Here is a 20,066-nt window from a genome sequence, read left to right as displayed (position 1 = left end):
GAGGTACCAGGCAAGTATATCCTAGGGCAAGTGTACCCCATTTAGACGAAGATGGAGAAACTGGGAGGTTCAGGAGATGGACTGGATAACTGGTCTGGGAGTTAAAGACTGGTGCAGGGACATCGTTCTAAGAAGGGTTCATGGAAGGGACAGGGAAGATTTGAACAGGTTGCTAAGAGAAAGGAGGAAAGGTGTTGTAGTCTGGTGAGGAACTGGAGGTGTAGACGAGAATCATTCTCCCATTGTCCTCAAGGAGGGTTGCGACCAGAAGCCCAGGGAGCCCTGAGGTTGGCCAGCACTTACCCCTGGCTGATACAGAATCTGTTGCAGATCACGCAGGAGCCGCTCCTCAACTTCACAGCCACAAATGCATGCCACCAGATCTTCAGGTGTTCTTTGGGCACTGAGCCCAGTACTCCATCTCCGTAAGGCAGAATTGGGGCTCTTGAAAAAGGTTCATTTCAGCATGCACCAAAACTCCAGGAAAGGCTGACTGATGCTGACCAGAAATGGGCTTTTGCTGTTCACTGTTCCAGCCACACTGCCTGCCACAAAGTCTAGTCCGAACACAGGAGAAATTGCTGCACAGGAAATGGCAGCAGCTCCCCATCACGGATCCTCATTGCTGTGGAAAGTACAGAATAAAATGTCCTATAAGGAAGAGCCTCCAACAAGCAAGTAAAAAATTCCCCCGTGGAAAGGAAACCGAGTTGAATAGCAACACATCCCTCCTGGGTTTCCCTGACACTTGAAACTATTATATCATGCCCTCTGTACTTATTTATTAACTTGCTTTCCCTTCAAATCTACATCTCTTTAAGAACATATTTAAAACTCAAAAGTCAAAAGACTTTATGAAAACACACTCATACATATGCAGAGAACATTTCTCTTTTAGGGAATAGGGACCTTAGGATGTCTTGCCCTGTGCTTGATTTGATTTTGTAGGATTGTGCCTTTTTAAGTAGAGCCAGTTTATTCTGCGGTGAACCATTTAATAATTACATGCAGACCTTAAGCTCCAGAGACATATTTGAAACAAAGTTGAGAAATTTGCAAATGGATTACAATTTCCTCCTCGCTTGCAGTCAGAGAAAGATATCGGGCCAAACAAAATAATAACAAAAATAATAACCATAACTGCAAAAAGGTCGAAAATATTACACATCTAACAAGCATCCGTATTGGGCATAAAGATATAATTGATTTGCCATGAGGCTTCAGGATCTAGCATCACATTTTTTTTTCCCTTGCTGGCCTTCAGTAAATATTGATTGACTGGTTGATAGATGGGTGGCCCACCTTTTCAGCCATGCTGAGATGTCAGGTGGCCTTGACATCTGTCCATTTTAGAGCTGCCTGCCACTCGCAAGGTTTGTGGCCCACATTTTGTCAATAATCTTGCAGGCTTGCTCTGTTTAAGTCAATGTTTGGTGATGCATTACATATCTGTATTCCATTACTGTGCTGTTGTCTATAAAAATCCCTCTTGCATAGCATTTCTTTGACAGGCATTCACCACTGAAATGTCATCCCTGCCATCGGCAATATTTATGAAGCATCAGGGGACATAACACTCTCTATCTATTAAGTCTTAAAGAGTAAGAGATTCTGGACTAGATGCAATTCCTGGCTGCAAAAAGTTTGCTGTAAATTCAGGAAGAGAGAAGACATTTATTAGTCAAGCAACCAAAATTGGGGGAAAGGAAGAAGGATGAATGGATGCTGAAGAATATGTGTCTCAGTGTGAGCTGATTTGATTGATAACGTTAGTTAAACTTTCAAATAAGAAAGATTTTCAGTGATTAACTTTTTTATTAAAATCCATATTTCATTTGGAAGAACTTTATGCAACAGGCCATGGAAGAAAAATGGCCCCCTCCGGCTTGCTGTTTTCACACTGATACTTCACCCTGGTGACACTTAATGGCTTAGGAATAGATGTCCTATGGACTAGTTCTGAAATCATTTCCTAATAATAAAATTCAAAATATTTCCAAAGACCTAATCTAACTTTTTTCATGTGCACATTGAGACTACCTCATAAGTTGATATTAGCTTAAAGGTTGCTGCTAATAACTAGCCCTTTCTACGTCCAAACCAAAGCGCAATGAAATTCCAGAGTTAATTTTGTTAGCTATTTAGAGCCATTGGAGAAATACCAGAGGTTTTTAAAAGTTTTATTTCTAGTTCTCTACCAGGATTAGACAGCATTTAAATTTCCCCTTTGGATAAAAGAAATAGACACGACACAGATTTAGGAATTATGGATAAATTTTTAAAGACTGTGAAACAAAACCCGTGTGTTGGTATAATCACTTCTACTTTGGAAGCTGATATCATTCGTGCCATATAGAGGAATTTTACATTCTTCAAGCAGTAAGAATTACTCTGTTTTTTATTTTTATTGGTTCTTTTTAGTTATACATAACAGGATTCATTTTGACATAATTGTAAAAGCATGGAGTATAATTTGTTCTAGACAGAAAAATACAACAGACTGCCATCAATAAGTGCACTATTATGTGAATTGTTTGGTCTAGGATGAGTGATCCTGGAATCAGTTTCCCTATCTATAAAATGGGACTAATGTTCCCACTTTAAAAGGTCTTAGTGAGGATTAGAGACTGGCGCACAGAGAACTTTGGTACACGGCATGGCACACAGAAGGCACTCCCTAAGTGGCAGCAAATGTGACTGTGAATTTCAGTAAAGGGATTTCTACAGGAGTTAAGTCAAAGATTCCCCACCCACCAACTCTTTTTACTTGGACAACAGTTCTCTCTTCTGAGCTCTTGACAGAAATCGGACAGCACGGCACAAGGGTCGAACTTTCTAGCAAGGGTCCAGTGCCTGTGTTGCCACGGCGCTGAGTGAAAAAGGAATTACATCCAAAGACACCTTGTATGTGTGAGACAAGTTCAATTGATCAGGAAAACTCAAAGGCCTAACTTTAGCTTCTGAAAGACGGGGTGGGGGACTCCTCACATTTACAGAAAAACATTTTGCTCTTTCTCCTGGAGTGGCTTTGCACATTCTTCACCTCTCACCTATCCTAACCTGTTTTGCCTAACCTATTCATTTTCACGTCTTCTAACCAGTGGGCTCTTAAAACTCCCAAGCCTTCCCTTATATAGCTTATTGGACATTACCCAGCAAACATGGTTCATATCAAACTAGCTGGGGAATCTATATTTCAGCTCTGATATATATAACATCAAAACTTCTATCTCCAAAGACATAGCTGAAAAGACTGTAGCTAGCCACCACAGGATTATGGCTGTCTAAAGAGTCTGTAAATCCAGGGAGACCAGAGGACAAAGACAATCTCATGTAAATTGGCCAACTTGCACACTACCCTGCGGGCCAGCTCTTCCTTCTCCCCAGTATATCTGTGCATCCAGAGCCTTGAAACCCCATTAAAGCTCCTGGGTGAGAGATAAAGAACTAAGGAATCAACTCAAGCAATTTTTAAACTACTAACCAGGAAAGAAGCCCAAAGAGAGAGAGAGAAAGTAAAAAAGAAAAGAAATAAAAATCTCCACCTCAAAATTAGCCTGCAATCCAAAATTCCCAAACACTTGAAAAAACACGCCTAACAAAATGAAAAAAAAAAAAAAAAAAACAGGACATAATTTTTTACCAGATGAAATCAATTTTGTGGAGAAGTCTTGAAAAAGACTTTAAAATAGGTTCTGTGTAGCTTTCTCAGAGTGGTAAATGCAGAGACGTAACACCGATTTTAGAAGAAAAATAAATGATGAAAGAAACCCAGGCAAGAATAAAAGCCTGAATGTCAAAAAAATAACTCACTGCATTGAAAAAGATAGCCCCTGAAATAAAATATCCATAAATGGGATAAAAGCTATCCTGAATACATTTGGAGAAATAATTACAGAGGGGAAGATAATAGAGTTTATCAAAAACCTACAGCAAACATTATTCTTAATGGTAAAACTTGGATAGCATTCTCTTATGTCTGGGACAACATAAGAATGCTGCCAATCATCTCTTTTACTCCACACAATGCCACATCCTATAGCTGATCAAATAATTATAAATCTAAGAAAAGATGTAAAAAAAATTATAAAACTTAGCAAACACATAGAAGCATTCCCGAATTATAGAGTGACACACTACGTTCATGAAGAAGCAAGTAGAACAATATAAAGATGTCAAGTTAATCTCTTCATTCAGTGCAATTTCAATTAAAAGTTTCAGTAGCATTTTTCAGTGGAACTAGGCAAAATTGATATGGAAAAGCAAGAAGCCACGAATAGAGAAAGACAAAGGGGAAGAGCAGAAATAAGGAGGAAGAGAATGAAGATATAGAAGAAAAAGAAGATGAGGAAAGATCGTGGACATCAGAAAAACAGCAAAGTGAGGAAGCTGCATCCTCCAGACATCAAAACATTATGAAATTATAATGTGAGAGGACAGGCCTAGAATAGAGAGTGACAAAAAGATCAAAGAAATAGTATAGAAAGCCCAGGAACAGACTCCAGGTAAAAGGAAGCTCACTATATGACCAAGAGAGCAATAAAAACAAAGATGGATGGAGCTGGGGATGTGGCTCAAGTGGTAGCACGCTCTCCTGGCATGTGTGGGACGCTGGGTTCGATCCTTAGCACCACATAAAAATAAAATAAAGATGCTGTGCAAACGAAAACTTAAAAAATAAATAATTAAAAAATCCTCTCTCTCTTAAAAAAAAAGATGGAGCAATAGTATTTAATAAATTATGCAGGCTATTCTTATGGAATAAGAAAAGAGTCCTCTATTCCACATGCTGAGCATAAATAAATTCCAGGAGAATTAAAGACCTACATACATTATAAACCTTTTAAAATAAACTATAGAAAACATCTTTGTGATCCTGATATATAGAGATGGATTTTTAAACAAGACACTAAATCACAAAGGGAAAGATTAATAAAACCTGGCACATTAAAATTAAGCCCATAAGTTAGACTCCATGTATGTATCATATGTCAAAATACACTCTAATGTCATGTATATCTAAAAAGAACAATTTTTTTTTAAAAAAATGAAGCCCTTTGTTCAACAAAAGTAACAAAAAACATAGTTGGAAGACAAGCCACAGACTAGCCGATGTGTGCAAAAAAAATTATGAAAAAAGGATTTAATATACAAAATTTACAAGGAATGACTATAAATTAATGGGGGGAAAAAAGACAAATGCCTCAGTAGAAAATAAAAATGGGCCAAGATATTAAACAGGCAATTGACAGAAGAGAAAATCTAGCTAATTAACAGCTGAAAAGATTATCTTGCTGGTCATGAGGGAAATGTAAAATGAAACAATAAGATACCATTTCACACAATTGGACTGGCAAAAAATGATAAACCTTGAGAGCATTAAGTGTTGACAAGAACATTAAGCATCAGGAACACTCCCACCCTGCAAGAAGTAGGATACGTCCATACAACCTGTGCTCACTCTTACATAAATATCCCAAAAAAACTCTACCACATGTGCACAAAGAAATAACACACAAGAATGTTTCTTTTCAAATTATTTGTAATAGGAAGCAAATTGCAAATGCCTTAAATGCCTATCCTTAGGAATATGAACCAATAAATGGCAACAGATTTATAAGTGGACTACTACACAGGGCTAAAAATGGTTGAACCAAAATTCATGAATAAACCTCAAAAATGCAATTTTGGATAGAAACGTATACTATGAAATATTTATATAGAACTTGAAAACAAGTCATGACATATATGCTTATACATATGTGATCATAAGACAATTGCCTAAAAATAGGCATGATCATTTACTCTAGAGGCTACCTCTAAGGAAACAAAGAGAGAGTGACCTTAGGAAGGGTTTCAATTATATCTATAATGATATCTTTTTTAAAAATCTAAAGTACGGCAAATACTCAGCTTTGATTTACTCAAATGATGGCCGTATGAGATTCATTGTGTTATTCATCAAAACTGTTGGTATCCTTAAAATATTCCATAATTCAAAATACCTGCATTCTCTCTGCTCCAGCCAAGTTGAGACATAACTTAACAATCACACTTTTTAATTGCTCGTTTCTGATAGTTAGAAATAAGTAACAGTTAAAGGTCATGGTAAGAGCAGAGGTTTGGAAGCAGCAGACCTAAGTTTGAATTCCGATTCTGCCTTTTAATTGAAAAGCAACTCAGTATCTCTATACCCCAGCTTCCTTGTATTTAACATGGAGATAATAATGGGCCATTGAGAGGATTGACTAAGATAATAAATGCAGCACTTTTCGTACAGTATCAGGCCCATAGTAGGTATCAGTAAAAAAGAGTTGTGTCCCACTGCCTGATGTATACTATACCACATTTTGAATGTACCACATATAGAAATACCAGCTTTTGGCTGGAAAAGGCAAGAGATATGGCAAAATCACTGATGCAATATTATCTGTTCATGTAAAATAATAAATTCAATAAACAGAAATATTTTTGAAAGGAAGGAAAAGGGATTACCATGCTAGTGAGGGGGAAAAACGGCAAAATGAAACAAGATGTCCTTTCACATCAATTGGATTAGCAAAAATGGCAACATTTAATGATACCCAGTGTTGCCTAAATAGGTCAGCTGGACAGTTCTGTTGATCTGGACCAAGCTCCCCACTCTCATCTCAGTTGGCCTCACCCATGTGGGCATGGTGAGCTGCTGGGTCCTCTGTGTGATCTCTGGGTTGGGGCAGCTTCACCCACGTGTCTGAAAGATGGACGGCTGTGGCTTGGGGTGACAGGCACGCTGAGTGATGTGTTTTTCATCATCCTACCTGCAGCCCAGACTTGTTCACGTGTCAGGTAGGCAGGGCTTCAAGGGAGAGAGAAGCCACAAGGGCCCTTGTGGCCTAGGCTCTTCACTTCTGCCACAGTCTTTTATCCAAAACAAGCCACTGGCCACTCCATTTTCAATGTCAGGAAAAATATATTTCACCTCTCTATGGGAGGAGGAAGAAAATCACACTGTCCAGGGCACAGACCCAGGAGGGTGGCGGATCAGGGCCACTCTGGCAAGGAAACACACCCACGACCCTGGCCATTTGCTTCCCATTAACCTTCATTAGGAAGCTGATCAAGCCACGGTTATTTTCCTTTACCTCCTGCAGCCACTTCCCCTTCTCACAGGCTTAGGTTTACTTCTAGAGGCAAGAAGGAGCTACTGAAAGTTCTTAAGACAATCTAGTGAGGAGAGCCAGGCATGGTGGCACACACTGGTAATCCCCGTGATTCAGGAAGCTGAGGCAGGAGGATCGCAAGCTGGAGGTCAATCTGGGCAGCTTAGCATAGACCTTGCCTCAAAATCAAAAATCAAAGAAGGACTATGGATGTAACTCAGTGGTGGAATGCTTGCCTAGCAAGTGTGAGGCCCTAGGTTCAAAAAAATAAATATAAAGCAAACAAATGAAAACAGGTTTGGAAGAAGCTTTTCCTGACATTTAGGGGAGCAAGCACCTTTGCCTGAGACAATCAGGAAGACGAGAGAAGGAAGATGTTGGTGAACACTCAAAGGCCCAGGCATTGTGAGCAATTATAGGAGCCTCTGTTTATTGTTTGTTATTAATTAGTGTTACTTAATTTAGCAGGGAGTTGTGTCTTCCTGTATGTTCTTCTGCAGAGTCCATGACACACATCTCCCCACTTAAAGGGCAGAATTGGGGATACCAGAGTACTATGCAATCACTTTAATTTGTCCAAGCCAGTTCACAGCATAAGTCCTGCAGTCTTGAGGGAGCTAGCAGAGGGCAGGGACAGGTTGTCTGTCTTTAAGAAAGAGCTGTGGGATGGTCCAGTGATGAGCATTGGTCTCACACCTGACCCAGACCCTGTTCCATTGTCTGCTTGGGCAAGCACTTCGCCCCTCCCAGACCCAGGTTTGACCTCTCTGGAATGGAGCAGCACCATTCACAGCCCTGTGAGACCCGAAGGACTTGAGGCAGAGTGCTAAGCGCAGCGCCTGGGAAGGAGAGACTGCCCAGTGAGGGCGCTCTGCTTCCTCCTGGCTCTGGCCTCAGTCGCCCACCCACATATTCCACAGGACTCCACACACTACGGGGCTGCCATTGTAGGTCTGCTCCTCAATGATGCTAGCAAAGATGTTGACCATTCCTCTGTGCACATTTCAGGTCCAGGAAAGGAGATCTTGTAAAGGTTGATTTTTTTTTCAATTTTTTATTGATTTTTTTTAATAAGTGAGAATGGAATGCATTACAATTCTTATTACACATATACAGCACAATTTTTCATATCTCTGGTTGAATATAAAGTATGTTGACACCAATTCGTATCTTCATACATGTACTTTGGATAATGATGTAAAGGCTGATTATTAAATAATAAGCAAATTAATGCTTTGTTGAATTAGACATGGGACTGATTTTTAAACTTCTGTTTAAGCATTTATTCAGCATGAGCCAAATAGCTAGCAAGCTGGTCAAATTTAATCAGTATCCATTAAAGTGTGTGTGTGTGTGTGTGTGTGTGTGTGTGTGTGTGTGTATAGAGAGAGAGAGAGAGAGAGAGGAGAGAGAGAGAGAGAGAGAGAGAGAGAGAGAGAGAGAGAGCGATGCATGCTGTGGAAGCTTAAAAAGTTGATTTCATAGAAATTGAGAGTAGAATCGTGGTTGCTGGAAGCTGGGAAGGGTAGGGAGGAAGCGGGGCCAGAGGGAGATTTGATGACAAGTACCAAAATGCAGTTACATAGGAAACCTAAGTTCTAATGTTCTGCAGCACAGAGTGGGGCTAGAGTTCACAACAATTTATGGTATATTTATAAAGACCTGGAAGAGAGGAGATCAAAGTTTTCCAGGAAGCAGGAAATGCTGATTCAATCATTACATGTTGTAAACCATGGTATACTGTATGAAATTATCACCCAGTATCCCCTCTGTATGTACAATTATAATGTCAATTTAAAAAGTACACAAAATAAATAGGAAACATCAAAACTATATGTGTGCAGGTATATAAAGCATATACATATATATGTACTTTACATATGATATGTATTTGTCATAAGTATATATTTAAATATATAATATATGGATGAATATATAATGTATATTACATATGAATACATAAGCATAAATTTACAACCAGATATAAGCCCAAATATGTATTTAAATATGTATATTTAAAGGGTGTATTAATCAAAACAAAGTGTACATATATTTCATTTTATCAGATGCATATGTCTTAGCTTCCATGCTGATTTTTTATCATTTTCTCCAGCTTTTGGAATAAATGGCAGCTATGAAAGACACATCTATAATAGACTGTCCCACCAAGTTACACCAAGTGCCTTCCCCGGAATCTCAGATGTGTTTTACAGAAACCTGAAAGTCAAGTAGATGACAATTTTCCCAGCACCTGATTTTTCACAAGTGACTACAGGGTCTTTGTGTACACAAATATACAGATTTCATTCTTCTTCTCAAGGGAATTTTGAGCCCACCAAATAAGTAACCTTTGTGGAGGAAGGACTAGTTGCTCCTATAGAGAAAGAAAATGTGTTTGTATGTGTATATGTTTGGGCGTGTTATGCATTTTACATATTATATGTAATCACAAAATATACATAATGAATGTGTAAATGTTTATAATATATATATATATATATATATATATATATATATATATATATATATATACATACATACACATAATATATAACAAAGGAGGCTAAGACCCAGTGAAGCTGTAACCATTAGCCCCTTTGGACAGGCAGCATTACATCCCTGTGGACTGAAGCACCCCTGGAAATAAGCACCGGCCCACCATCCTAGTGCTTCAAAAAAACCAGAGCCGTTCCAACGAGCACACACCTGTTTTATATTATGTCCCATTTCTAAGGAAACCTGTGTGTTATCCGCAGGAAGATACTTCAAATTTTAAAGTAAAGATCAAATGTTAAGGTTAAAAATGTTCTCAGAAACTTCTTTATGATGGAGACAACCCAGGGTCAAGAAGGCCACTGGAGAGAGGGGCAGGATGAAAGGGAACGTTAGGATATACAGACAGAAAATTGGGTGGGCCACAGGCTGGCTCAGCCCCAGCAGAACCCTTAAAAAGAACCCGACTGTCTCCAGCTGGTAGAATGTAAGAAATCTCCACCAAATACTTTTGGCGATTTTTTTTCTCAGATTTATTTTATTTTATTCTAGGTTATTGTGAATGGAATTATTTTCCCGATTTCTTTTTCAACAGTTTCATTATTGATACATACAGAAGCTATTGATTTTTGCATGTTGATTTTTTTTTTCAATCCTGCTATTTTGCTGAATTTGTTTATCAGCTTTAGAAATATTCTGGTGGAGTTTTTTGGGTCCTCTCAGTAGAGATAATTTGATGACTCTTCCTTTTTGTATCCCTTTAATTTCCTTCTCTTGCCTGATTGCTCTGGCTAACTTTCAAATACAATATTGAATAGGCATGGTAAGAGTGGACATTCCTATGTATAAAATCAGTAATAAAAATATAGTAAAAAACTAAAACTGCTCTAATTTATTTTTTTTAATTTTTTTTTAGTTATTGATAGAACTTTATTTTTTATGTGTTTATATGCGGTGCTGAGAATTGAACCCAGTGCCTCACACATGCCAGCCAAGTGCACTACTGCTGAGCCACAGCCACAGCCCCTCTAATTTATTTTTAAATTCTTCAAAAGAGGTATCTAATTTGTCTCTCTCTTTTTTTTTTTTTCCCACAGCCACGGAACCCGATGTGCAGGAGAAGTCTCAGCAGCAGCCAACAACAATATTTGTGGGGTTGGCGTGGCATACAACTCCAAGGTTGCAGGTAAGATGGCTCTCTCAAAGGGTGGGCACTTTGCTGTGCAGCCAGCCTCAAAAAAGAGTACTGTCTGGTCTCTAGCCTGGCAAGACCCAGCAAAAAGATACCACTGGGGCAGGAGAGCTAGGAGTCATAAATTGAGCAAGAGTGAAAAACAAATTATTTTTTTAATTTTAACATCACAACAGTATTAATATGCTTTAACTTTTTCAACTGAAGCATAAGATAAATACAGACAAATGAGCAGATCATAAATACAGAGTTTGGTGAATTTTCAGAATTGCAACACACATATAACCAACAACAACAAAAAAAAAAACATGACCAAACCCCACATCCTTCTCTTACCCCCACCCCAGTTATTACCCATACATCCCAAAATAACCACAGTCTTGTGTTCTAACAGCAGAAATTGGTCATTTCTGGTTTTTGAATATTGCATAAATGATCGTGTACAGTTGCTACTCTTTTGTGTCAATGTCAATCACATTTAATGACATTCAAATATAGACCTGTAGACTATAAGGAGGTGCATACAAATTTTTCGTAAAGATACCCAGAGCCCTTCCAAGTGTTTTGCGCAGTGGTTCTCATCTTTAAGGAGATAGAGTCTGCCTAAAACTTTGTGTGAATTTCCTTTGGGCTGGGCATTTAATAATTTCTTCTTTCCAGGAGTTTTAGAAATAGGAGTGGGCTTAGCAAGGCCCTAAGCAACTTCATGAGACCCTGTCTGGGCTGGGGATATAGCTCAGTGGTTAAGCACCCCTGGGTTCAATCTCAACTACCAAAAAAAAAAAAAAAAGAAAGAAAGAAAGAAAGAAATAGGAGTGGTGATACCAGCACCCCTAACCCACACCCCCCCCCAAAAAAAAAAACTGGGGGGAGAGGAGCAAGGGAGAGAGAGAGATTCATGAGCAACAAAAACAGAGTGGCTCTTTGCTTAGTCCATGTTTTGCATCAAATTGGTTCTTAATTTATTCAGGCTGAGTCACCCAACCTTGTTTTTCTTTCTTGTGTGTGTATGTGTTTTTTTTTTTTTTTAAACTGTCTTGATATATTTTTTTTTCCTAGCAATTTAATGGAACCATAAACCTACTTTGTGCTGACACTTGCATTTCCAGGGCCCTAAATAAAGCAAATGTAACCTACACAAGCCCACTATTAATGGCTTTCAACACTGTTTGCTGAGAGTCTTGCCTGAGCCGGGTGCAGAATTTTACAAAAGAATACATCTAGAGGTTTTCTGAAATGTAAATAGAGGAAGCTTTACCCATTGGGTTTTAGCTCTTTTTATTTTCTGTGCATCAAAAATGCAGCAATTAATATGTCAGGAGCCATTATGAGCTCAGGGGAAAAGTTATCTCTTGGTTAATATTTTATGAACGAGGCTCACACCTGGGGTGGCATTGGAGTCTCAGTAGGTTCTCTATTCTCTGGACAGAACTGTGGGAAATGGGAAAATTCAAACCTGAGTTTCTCATTCACTCTGATTATCTTCAAAATAGTTTTCGAAGACTCCACATACCCAAGGTGATTGGCTTCTATGAATAAAGGGATTTATCAAATAACAGCGTTAGGGATCATTTGTAGCTTTCTGAATCTACTTGGAGGTCTCTTTCCTGATCTCCTTTTCTCTTTCTTTTGTCTTATTTGCACTCTGAAAACATCTGAGCTGCTCATCAAAATGGACCTAATTCTCCTGCTCTCTTTGTTTGGATTCTCTGAAAACAAAACCCAACACAAGGGTTCAGGTGCAAGCAGTTTGATTGGGAGGTGATCTCAGGAAGCCAGAGTGAAGAAGGGGGGAAGGAAAACAGCCAACTCAGAGTGGGTTGATGAGATTGTCAGTCTTCAGGACAACAGGGGCTCAGTCCTGAAGGTGACCCTCTGAGGGACTGTGGCAAACACCCCTCAGAACTGTCCCCACCCAATATAAGGTGAGGAGGCTGGGGGTGGATTCTCCATCTCCCATGGCTCATTGACTGGGGATGGTGCATGGGAGAGGAACGCCTTCACCTGGTCACGTCCATCTTACTAGAAGTGAATGGAACTTGCTTGGCCTAGGATGCCTCCAGGCAGAAAGACCCTGGACCCTCATGGCCAGAGGAGCCTCGGCCTCCCCTGCTGAGTGCAGTCTGTTCTTCAGAGACAGAACTTGAGATTCTGTGAAACCCTGGGATAGCTCAGGCCTCACAACAACACTCTGAGGTTCCAGAAAGCAAGAACAGAAGCAGCAGAAAGTGTGCCCAGCCACACAAGGATTTTAAGCAAAGACGCCTCCTTGTTCCTTTTTCCACCCGCTTCACCGCAGCTTTGCTCCTCCATAGCCACTCACACTGGTTCTAAAGGTGCAAGGGCTGGGCAAGCCCTCATCCCATCCTGTGCTCTGTTTTAAGGCATCCAGCATCCCATCAACTCCCTCCCAGGAGAATCAAGATGAATTCTAGTTGAGGAAGTACTAGAGATTTACTTAAAATTTGCAAACAAAGCCAGAGTTTCAGCCTCCTCTCACAAATCTAGGGGAATACTTTACTCATTCCGGCCAACAGTTCAAAAAGTTAGCTGGTTTTTCATTATTTACTAAAAATGAGCAAAACTTTCAGAGCCGCTTTCCTTTCCGGAGCTGAGCTGGGGAGTGCTGAAGCGCCACCTGGTAGCCACTTAAGGTCATTGCTAGTCTCTGGCGGTCTCCCAGATGTTCAGTCAGGAAGGCACTTGCTGCAATGGGGAAGCACTTCTCAGGTTTCTGTTCACCCTGTCTTCAAAAACAGAGTGTGATGCTAAACTGCTGTTGGATCTTAGTCCAGAAATAAAAAGAGGAATGGGAATGCAGTTGTAAAAATGAGTCCTGTGAGGGGAGAAAAGGGAAAAGAACATTGAACATCTCTTCTTGTTGCCCGCTTTGCCATCTTTCCAAGGGGTTTCCTGTCTTTTTCTTGTTGATTTTCAGGCATTCTTGGTATGTGGTTGACATCAGCCCTGGACTCATTTTTATTGGTGCAAATACCTTTTCCCAAATTTCCACACCAGAGTCTACTCTTGTACGTGGTGCCAACTGTGCTGCCTGTTTTATTTTTCTCCAAATGGTGACCCAGTGTTTCCAACATGATCCATGCAACAATCTGTCCTGTCCCTGTGATTTGTGGTACTACCTCCATTTTCTGTTAAGTTTCCATATATACATGGGTCAATATATACATGGGTCATATAATCATGGGTCAATCTTTGGGTAAATACAATTTAGATAAAAACCTCCTAGCAAATAGAAATTAGAGACTATAGCCATTAGTCTCCTCCTGGACTTTTGCATATGTCTTTTCCTCTGCCCAGAATGCCTCTCCCTGTGTTTTACCTGGCTACCTCCTCTGCCTCCTTCAGCTCTAAGGACCCTCACTGCTTCTTCCAACCTCACTTCTGGCCAGTTTCCTCATCTACACTTGGTAAAAAGCACTTTGAAATGTTCCTTTCTCAGAGTTCACTAATGTTATATATTGTATATTCTTATGCATTATATTAGTCAGGGTTTTCTAGACAGATAGAACCAATAATAGATGATATATAGATAGATAGATATAGGTGGATGGATAGGTAGATAGATAGATATAGGTAAATGGATGGATAGATGGATAGATAGGTAGATAGATAAAAGGGAATTTGTATGGGAGAATTGGCTCACATGCTTATGGAGGTTGAGCAGTCTTAATGACAGGTCATGTGCAAACTAAAGATCTTGGAATACTGCTAGCATGGTTTATTCCAAGTCCAAAGACCTGACAACTCAGGGGCTGTTGGTATATGTCCTGGAATCCAAAAACCAAAGAGCCTAGAATTCTAATGTCCACAGACAGGAGAAGAAGAATGAATCCAAGTTCCAGGAGAGAGAAAATTCAGTTTGCCTTTCCTCTGTTTTTGCTGCATCTGGTTCCCCAAGGGGTTAGATGGCACCAGCCCACATTGAAGACAGATCTTCTCCACTTAACCCACTCAGATTCACATGCAAATATCCTCTGGAAACACCCTCACAACACACCCAAAATGTTTCACCAATTCTCTAGGTATTCTTTCATCCAGTTGAACTAACATTCCATGCATAGTAATGGAATTAATATCTTCTCCACTAGCCGACAATGGTCTCCACAAAGGCAGGGCATGTATGTTTGCTCTCACCTCGGCACCTAGATCAGGGTCTGGTTCACAGTAGATGCACAAACCCCTTTTTGCTGAACAAGGGGAAGCAAGGAAGAAAGAAGACAGGAAAAGAAAGAAGGGCCCATGGGTAAGTCCATTAGCAAGTAGTAGAAAGGAGTCATTGAATGAAAGAATGAGATCAACAGAGTCAAGAGATTAAGGATCTAAGGACCCAAAGCCCACAAAATCTCAACCCAGGAAGCAAAAACATCTCCTCCTACCAGCATCTTTTCACTGTTGCTACTTTCTTCCAATCAGATCAGTTCCCAGGAGACTAGCGCCTTCTTCTTCCTCCCTCTTTTCTCTCCCTCTCAAGAGCATCACAAGAATGTCCTAGGGGACAGCACTTCCATCCACACCAGTAGGAGCTATCCAGGGTCCAGCAATGAAGTTAGAATGGTGACCTCTTTATGCAGTACCCTAGGACACTCCAGGGTAGCAGAGCACCGAGACCGTCCACCAACCTCAGACGTCATTCAGGTGTTGAAAATAAAGTGAAGGGGAAGGGGCTCACCTTTTCCACTGACCCCTAGGAATCTCAAAATCTTGGGACCTGAAACCACTAAGGATCCTTTAGTTCAAACATCCACTGATGCTTGCATAACAACACTTACAGTGGTACTACTACTAAGGACGATGACGATTAACATCTGTTCACTTTGACTGTATGTCGGGCACAATGAAAACCCTTTGCTAATTTAATACTTTATAATTCTATCCCATATTATCATATGTACTATAAAACATATATATTATGTGTTATTACCCCTCTTTTATTACTGAGAGCAAAATTGAAATATGGAGACTACGTATCAGTAAGTTGGGGGATAATTTTGCACCCAGTACCCATGTTTGGAAAAATTCTCCCCACTCTCCTGATATAGCTGTATCAGTCTAAAACTGCACAACTCTGGTGATAGAAAACTGACTCCCTTCTGATAAATCCATCCTGCCTTTGGGCATATGTGACTTAGAAATACCTTCCCTAAAATGGACTCTCTTGATGGACATGATCCTATAATCCCAGGTACTTGGGAGGCTGAAGCAGGAGGATCACAAGATCGAGGCCAGCCTTGGCAACTTAGTGAGACCCCGTCTCAAAATAAAAAAGGCTGAGGGTATAGCTCAGTGGTAGAGCACCCCTGGGTTTGATCCCCAGTATCAAAAAAAAAAAAAAAAACAGGGTCCTTTTGGTTTTTGGTGTCTTGTCATAGACACAGTTGTTACCACCTCTTCTAGATACTGCACAGGCAGGGATGAAAGAATCCCAACCAGTTTGGCTCCTAAAGAGTAGCTTCTCCATAAACGTTGATCTGAACATCCAGGAGTATCCCAAGAATCTTAGAAGTCTGGACGTTTTAATAATTTCAAAACAATTTTATGAAAATTTACTTGCATTTTTTATCCACTTCTTTAATTTTATACATTTAAGAAAAAAGATTAATTTTAATATTTTAGCTTGAAAATGCATTTATTCAAGTAACATTCTAAGAAAATAAACTAATTCTTTTCTTCTTTTTTATTTTTAACTTTTAAACCCATGTTTGGCCTCTTCAATCAAAGTGATTGAGGGGAAAAATTAAATTTAAAAATGTGTTATTCAGAATTCACTGAGCCAAAGCAGGGTACAACAAATATAAATAATGAACTTTCCAAATAACGTTGCTTGCCCATTTGTCAAATTTATACTTCTGAAAGCTCAAGATGGCACAGAGTTTGGGAGAGATGCGTCCTCCGGTCTTCTGCCCATTTATTTAGTCCACAATTAACATGGGGGCTTCCTGTTCTTGGTGATGGAATACACGGTGAACCTGCAGACCAGGCACCTGCCCCATGCCAGCTCACAGACTAGGTGACATGGACAGTGAGTAAATACGCAAGATGGTATCAGATAATGATTTTCCCAATGAACAGAATAAAGCAACATGACAGAGAGTAACTGGGTCTGAAGGAGCAGCAAGTGGGTCTCTACAGCTAGTTCAACACCATCCTGGGCTTTGGCAGAGACTCTCAGGGCAGCCCCAGCCCTGGTTAAGAGAACTTAACTGCCTTCCAGAGCTTAAAAACTCTGGTTTTAAGCTTTCAATCAGTGTTTTCATGATATGAGAAAAATGAGATCGTTTTCAATCAACGTTTTAACCCAAAGAAATGATAAATATTTGATGAGGTTGATAGGCTTACCCTGATTTGATCATTCCACAATGCATACATGGACCTCATAAATATGTTCAACTTTTATGGGTCAATTAAAAATTTTTTTAAGAATTTTTTAAAAGTTTGAAAACCACTCAAACAATCTCTGTCAAACTACCCCTAAAAATTCTCTAACAGCAATAGATTGCTTTCATGTTGTTATTATTATTATTATTTATTATTATTGGCCAATGAATCTCTGGACACTTCAGTAAGTTCACTCATCTTTTTTATCTGAGTTTTTAAACAACCCAATAAAAGTCACCACAAGCAGTGATAAGTGAGTTTTCAGATCTTAAAACCTGAATGAGCATGCACAGCTCCTTAGCCTCCAGGGCTAATATTCATGAGCACAAAAGGTGGCAATTATCAGCTCTGAGATTTGTGGGCAGATGTAGCATGCACTGGTGTTGGGTACAAATATACCCTTTATAGTAGAAGCAGAACAGAGAGGATTCAACTCAAATCCACTAGACCACCCAGCCCTCGGGGTATCAGGGCCAGCCATATGTACAAGCTGAGCAGGAAGGCAGGTAAGACCTCTAAATTAATGGAAGAGGGACAAAAAGAGCCACCTCTGGCCATTAATGTACTGTACAGGCCTTCCTGGAGGTTGGGGTGGGACAGAAATGCCGAATGTACACTCTGTGTCCATCTCCCCCCAACAAGCCACATCCACTAGTAGAGCATTTTCCAGCCATGGAGACACTGAATCTCATAATTCCTTTGACATCTCTCTCTCCCTTTCTCTTCCTCTCCATCTTACACCCCGTAGAGCAACCAGGGCAGAGAAGGTGCCCTCCCTAAAAATCCTCGGGTCACCCTGAGTCTCTATCCCGGCTGCTAATAGTGCAATCGGTTGCAAAATTAATACCGTATCTCATTCAATTAATGCATGGCTCATTCCTCCTGAGCTTAACTCGATTAGAAGAAATGTCAGGCACCTGGCCCCAGAATATGAATGAGCCTGTCTCCCAGTCCAACCTCTGCTTCCTTTAATGCTAAAGCAGTCAGCAAATTAATATGCATCAGCTCCTATATTTTTGTGCAGCGTGAAGGGGGTGACGAGAGGCCAAAGGACAAGAGCTGCGAAGAGGAGGCGTGTGCAAGGTGCAGTTGGATGCACCATGCTGACTCTGACAAAATCCAGGGCTGCCATTGGTTAGCTGGTCAGACAATTGAGCCTACTTTGGCCAGGGTTGAATTTTGCTCACTTTTTCATGGAGCTGAGCTGGTCAGTCCTGGTTATTTTGGTCACTGGGCAAGTTCAAGAGCATGTGAGCATTCTCCTTCCAAGCAAGTGAATACTGCCCTCTCTGTGTTTATTCCCCCAGCACTCTCCACAGAGTGAGCATGAACTTTGTGTAAAAGTTGTACTATTCAGTTTATTCTGTGGCCCATTGGCCATTTTTGTTTGCATTAATTTTTTTCAATAAATGAAATAGAGATGGATCCTAAGCAAAAATGTAGAGTTTTAAACTTCCTATCTCCTTATAAGATGAACTGTAAAACTTAATTTCCAAAAAGTTTCAAAGACTAGGTTTATTCTTAAGCTTCCTCCGAGTAAAAGGATGTTAACACCTATTGGATGTTTGTTGTCAAAAATATTGACCTGACTTATTATGGGTTAATGGTAGAGGATGAACCATCTGGACGTGTTATTATTTGTTCTTTCTGAGCCTGTTATTTCTACAGGGGAGAAAATAAAGTAATAACACCATTTATTCACCAAATATTTGTCAAGGTTAAGATAAAATACCAAGCATCATGCTGATCCCCAGGGACATAGAAGTGAAGAAAATAAATGCATTCCCTGTACTCAAGGACCTTACTGTCTGATGGTATATGAAACATTCAAATAAGCAATTGTGGTGGGAGGGGGGGTTAAAGTACACTGAGGGAAATTGCAATCCAAGAACAAGGGGTACACCCTCACTGAGAAGGAAAGAGAGACCATCGGTCTCAGTCTCTAAAAGCAGTAAGCCCTTAAGAAAGAAAGGAATTTTATGTCAACTTCTCGTGCCCTGGAAGAAATTGGGTGGTCCTTATTTAAGTTGATTTGCATATTATACTAGAGGGTGATGTTTGAAAAAGTATATCCTTGAGTAATAATATCAGGAACCAGATTTTGGTTATGCTTAGCTAGCCTCTTCATTCCATAATCCTTGTATTAGTCCATTTTCTGTTGCTATCATAAAATACCTGAGACTGGATAGTGCACAAATTTGCTCACAATTTTGAAGGGTTAAAGGACAAAATCAGGCAGCCCCTTCAATTCAGCCTCTGGTGATAATGGCACCATGCAGGAGTGTATGCAAGGGTGACCAGTAGAAAGCCAGAGAGTGGGACAGATCCAGTGTTGCTCTTTGTTTAACAACTTACTCTCATAGGAATCAACTGGTATGCTACAAGAATTGCATTAATCCCTTCAAAGAGCAGCACCCTCCATGATCTTCCCCTAGGCCCCACCTCTTAAAGGTCCCTCCCACCTCTCACATTGCCATACTGGGTAGTGAGCTTTCAGCATGTGAACCTGTGGGGGACACTTCCAAATCACAGCTACCCCCATGAGTAGAAAGACTTAAGTCAGCTTCACAGCACTCAAGGCTCCTTGCCACAGAATAGTGGATCAAGTGACATGTCCCCAGGAGACAAAGCCCTGTAGAGAGCAATATGGCTCCAATCAGCAACATTTTGAGTGTAGTGATGGGCAATCAGAAGGCCCATTCCCTTAATGCTGGTGAGTTAACCCCGGGAGAGATCTCTTGTAGGTGGCCAGGGAATCATGTGAGCCATGGGTGCAGCTGAAGTAAAAGTGGCCCTCACCCCTTCTGCCTGTGTCCCTGTCACAGCTCACGTTTGCCCCACAC

General features: G+C 40.2%; 1 protein-coding gene across 2 annotated transcripts in view; it reads left to right on the top strand.

The window, feature by feature from the left end:
- Pcsk2 (proprotein convertase subtilisin/kexin type 2) overlaps nucleotides 1–20,066 on the top strand; it is a 260,446-nt gene that overhangs the window by 208,912 nt on the left and 31,468 nt on the right. For both annotated transcript variants that reach the window (XM_076848938.2, XM_076848936.2), the window contains one exon: nucleotides 10,733–10,821. In XM_076848938.2, coding sequence (XP_076705053.2) covers nucleotides 10,733–10,821 — 89 coding nt within the window. The remainder of the gene's footprint in view (nucleotides 1–10,732; nucleotides 10,822–20,066) is intronic.

The sequence above is a fragment of the Callospermophilus lateralis genome, chromosome 3 (genome assembly GCF_048772815.1).
Source record: "Callospermophilus lateralis isolate mCalLat2 chromosome 3, mCalLat2.hap1, whole genome shotgun sequence".
NCBI classification, from domain to species: Eukaryota; Metazoa; Chordata; class Mammalia; order Rodentia; family Sciuridae; genus Callospermophilus; species Callospermophilus lateralis.
This window is presented reverse-complemented; position numbering and strand designations above follow the sequence as displayed.